Below are 4290 nucleotides of genomic sequence, written 5' to 3' on the forward strand. Positions count from 1 at the left end.
AAAGATAGACAAATAGTAGCCTCCTCAAACTAGGTCCTTTGTAAAGCCATGTTCGCCATAATAAGCTATAATTTGATGGTGGTCATTGAAGGCAAATTAGAGTGCATGATAGAGCATAACATTTACCATGAGATTTGCATTATGTGATGAGTGGTCACAAAGAGACTATAATTTGCAGTGAAGAACTTCCAGACATGTGTGGAAACAGAGTAAACAAACAAAAAGACTTTTTTGAGTAGTTCCATCTACTCTATGAGACTCGTAGCCCACAACCTCGTAACAAATATATTGGCACAGCATTTGATAAATTCAATATTTTTTGTAATGAACAAAATAGACGGCAATCACACTTTGTTTGGCCATATGAATGAGGCCTGTACATATTTAGGCCTGTACACACTAAGTGCAATGCAAATATACCATCCTAACCAACAAAAAAACCTCTTATTTAACACGTACAAACAACTAAAACAACCAATAATGATGAGTAACTCTTAAACTTTATCACTATTTTGGCATGAGAGCAACTGTATTAATATAGTGCGAATTATGGGGAAACAACTTGACCAAGGATAGCTTTTATTAGTTTTTAGATATAACAATATGTATTTATACTAGAAGAGAAAAACAAAATTTGGATGCGAATTAGTACAAACCATGAGCAAGGCGAACAGACACTCAAATGTCTCATCCTCATTAGAATGTGTTATGAAAACGTAAAGTAGAAATCTTTCTCAATCAATGCAAATATTTTTCAGCAACCATAGTGACGGAAGAAAAACAATATATCATGTTCCCTATCAGCGGGCCGCTAATGCCAAAATCTGCTGCACATTAGATTCATCGGCAAGCTCTCCTGGAGTCTGAATGAAAGACAGTTCTAGTTTAGATAGGTAGAGAAAACCTCAAAAAGGAACACATTAGACTTACAAAATGACCAAATTTATGATAAGATACATATAGAAACTGTCCAACCTTTCCCTGAGCATTTCGAACATTCGGGGATGCCCCATGGTTCAAAAGCTCTTCCACCACATGTTCATGATTGCCTCGTGCACCATGATGAAGTGGCTAGAAATTACAACAAAACTTAATGACTTCTTAGAAATATGTACAATATTTGATTATTTTTGTTTTTGTTATAGCTATATGAACAACTTCCAAACAACTCTTACAGTATCCCCATCAATGTCGGTTGTCTCTAGCATATTTTTGAGCTTCTCTGGGCTTCCAGCCGCTTGCATTAAGGTCTTCACAATGTCCACATATCCTACAATCATAAAGCATAAAATGATTACGAATAGATTTCAAAACATGTACAGGTAAAATCAATGCTAGAAATCCATCACTTTCGAAATGGATTTGATGTTACAATGGGCATAAAAACAATAATCAAATTTCTTGTACAGTGCTTTTGTATTGTACTGACGTCAATTCAAGTTAAGCAGAAAAACACTAGAAACACCCTTAAATATATATGATACTAAGCATAAAACCATTTTAGTTCTCCAAAATTACCACAATATCTCTCCTTGAGTCTTTGAAACATTCACTGAACTAAAAAAGAGGTACACATAAAAAATTTCAAAACATAGAGCTTGTGCTAAAATATTAAAAGTGTAAGGAGTATTCTGATGTTTTTCCTCCAAAATTTAATTGATAAAACACATTACCTCCCGCACATGCATCATGGAGAGGTATCGCTCCATCTTCATCTTTCACATCAATAGCTGCTCCAGCCTCTAATAAAACCTATAATGCTCAAATAAAACACAAATTTAGCACATTTTTGTAATAGAAATCTTTGAGGAATATTCCTAAACCCTAAATATGTCCTTAGGCATTTGTTAACATGACTAACTCAATCAAGTGCCTCGTTCATTTTATCTAATGCGAGTCAATACTAGTAGATGTCAATACTAGCAGTTGTCACCCGCTTAAGGTACTTTTGCCTCAGAACTGATTGGATCTATGTTTTGCAACAGACTGGTGAAGCACTTTTTGAGTATGTCAATACTAGTAATTGTCACTCTCTTAAGGCACTTTTGCTTGTTTCCTCTCAGCCAGAAGTTTGATTTTTATGAGTTATAGTATACTACAGGTTTTGAGACCTTAATCTGAGGTAAAAAGCCACAAAAATGGATTACATGACCACTTGGTCACAACAATTGTCTTTTGACAAGAAAAATTTCAAAGCTGGAATATATCTATATACCCCTGTATATTGTTTGAGCCATAGAAAGAATGTAAAGCTAGCCTCAGCAGGGATACACCCATATACATACATTTAGACACACACAGACAAGCATCCATACTTCCATCAATGGTCACAAACAAGCATCCATATACATACACATCCATATATAGATACACCGCATCAATAAATTCATACGTCTGGATATGCATTCTCCATCCATGCTTACAATTGACACACACAAGCAAATGGTATACATACATGCACACAAACGAAAATAGTATGTGTATAGAATCACCAACGGCATGCATACACAAACAGATGACATGCCAACAAACACCACAAATCAGATGCTTGCACGCACATACAAAAATGGCATGCATACACCACATAGATGACATGTCTACACATAAACAAATGACATTCAGCCAGACATAGCAGCAGACACAAACCATATATACATATATACATACACAGACACATATATAAGTATATAAATGTATAAATACAAGCATGCACACACATACATAGAGAGTACATACACACACAACTACAAATATAAAGTGAAGACACCAAATCAAGTTTCCTTTAACGAGATAGAAGTGAACCAAAAGGCCAGAGTATTCAAACCTGAACACAGTTGTGATGACCATAAAGACATGCTAAGTGCAAGGCTGTATCTCCATCTTCACCACCTTCATTTACACTCCCACACAACTCAGCTGATAACAGAAATAGCAGAATTTAATGACAACCAAAAGTTCAGTCGGTCTTTAAAAATGCATTCTGAAAATTTTGAAATCAATTCAGTCTACAAAACATCTATTGAAATTTTTTAAATCAATGCCTCGTTTTTCCATCTTTTTCTTTTCTTTTTCAACACTTTCCCTACATTGTTCATTCAGTTTTCCCTCATTTTTCCTTGTTCTTTTACAGATGAATCATAGTAAAAAAAAAAAAAAACAAAGCAGCATAAAAGAGGAAAACAAAGACAAAACCGCAGGACCACTATAGGAAAGAAACACGCACACACATATATACACAGAGGAAAAGAATCAGCCACCTAGAGCTTGACGAAGAAGATCAACGTGTCCTTCTTCAGATGCAATGAGAAGCTTTGCAAGATCTTGAGGTAACCTGACCATTTGTTGTTCGTCTATTTCATCATCATCATCATCTTCTTCTTCATTTTCTTCTTCTGCTGCTGCTTCAACATCCATGTCAAGAGGCACAGCCATGGATCTCCTGGTTTCTGCTGTGTTTGCAATAGGAAGTTATCACAAACCTTCACATTTACGAAAGTGTTATGAAGGAATTCCCTAAAACTTGACCCATTCTTTCCCAACCAGCAAGTTCTTTTTTAATGTACCAAATTGTTGTCATGTCGACAAGGTTTACTCATCCAAGATTTAGGTTAGGGTTAGGTTTTTATTTGCCTACAATAGCCTTTAGATTCTTATAGGAGAAGAGAGTTAGCGCCGAATCCATGTAACTCAGTTGGTAAGGTTGCTTGATTTGAGACCAAAAGGTCATGGGTTCAACCCTTACATCCCACAGATGCATGTAGTACATACTACATAGTTAAAGAGATATGTTATTGAGTAATAGAGAAATGGGGTAAGTGGGTTTCACTCCTGAATCATAGTGTAAATAGTCTGATAATTTTACTCTTAACAACTTACCATTAGGGTAAAGCTAAGTACGCGTTAAGAGGTTATTGTTGAGGATAGTTTTTTGTTTCGTATTGTATGATAATTTTACTCTTAACAACTTACCATTAGGGTAAAGCTAAGTACGAGTTAAGAGGTTATTGTTGAGGATAGTTTTTTGTTTCGTATTGTATGAAGAAAGATAGAGATAGATAAATAGATTCTATTATTGCCATCGGCGGACAAATATGATCTATGGGACCAAAAATCTTATATTTCATGTACTACATGTGAAAGTGAGTAGCGACTCTCAATGTTCAAGAAATTTACCGATGAATGTTGCAATCAAGAGTCCACATTGTGGTTGCGAGAGAAATTCGTGCAAGGATTGCGCTTGATCAAAGATGTGTGGAAAGCATGGTCGAATATCATCAAAGGTAGAACATT

The 4290-nt window shown here is 35.5% G+C and overlaps 1 protein-coding gene across 1 annotated transcript; it reads right to left on the reverse strand.

The window, feature by feature from the left end:
- Positions 1-555: 555 nt before the first annotated feature.
- LOC147849903 (uncharacterized) lies at positions 556-3491 on the reverse strand. The gene is made up of 6 exons (XM_087337305.1): positions 3258-3491; positions 2825-2916; positions 1674-1752; positions 1176-1270; positions 976-1071; positions 556-863 (listed from the first exon to the last, which is right to left on the reverse strand). Exons 1-6 carry the CDS (start codon positions 3430-3432, stop codon positions 801-803), a joined length of 600 nt encoding a protein of 199 aa, XP_087193431.1. The 5' UTR covers positions 3433-3491; the 3' UTR covers positions 556-800.
- Between the last annotated feature and the right edge of the window lie 799 nt (positions 3492-4290).

The sequence above is a fragment of the Azolla caroliniana genome, unplaced genomic scaffold (genome assembly GCF_043228905.1).
Source record: "Azolla caroliniana isolate FFs.n. ecotype wild unplaced genomic scaffold, voAzoCaro1.0.p SCAF_22, whole genome shotgun sequence".
In the NCBI taxonomy this organism is placed as follows: Eukaryota; Viridiplantae; Streptophyta; class Polypodiopsida; order Salviniales; family Salviniaceae; genus Azolla; species Azolla caroliniana.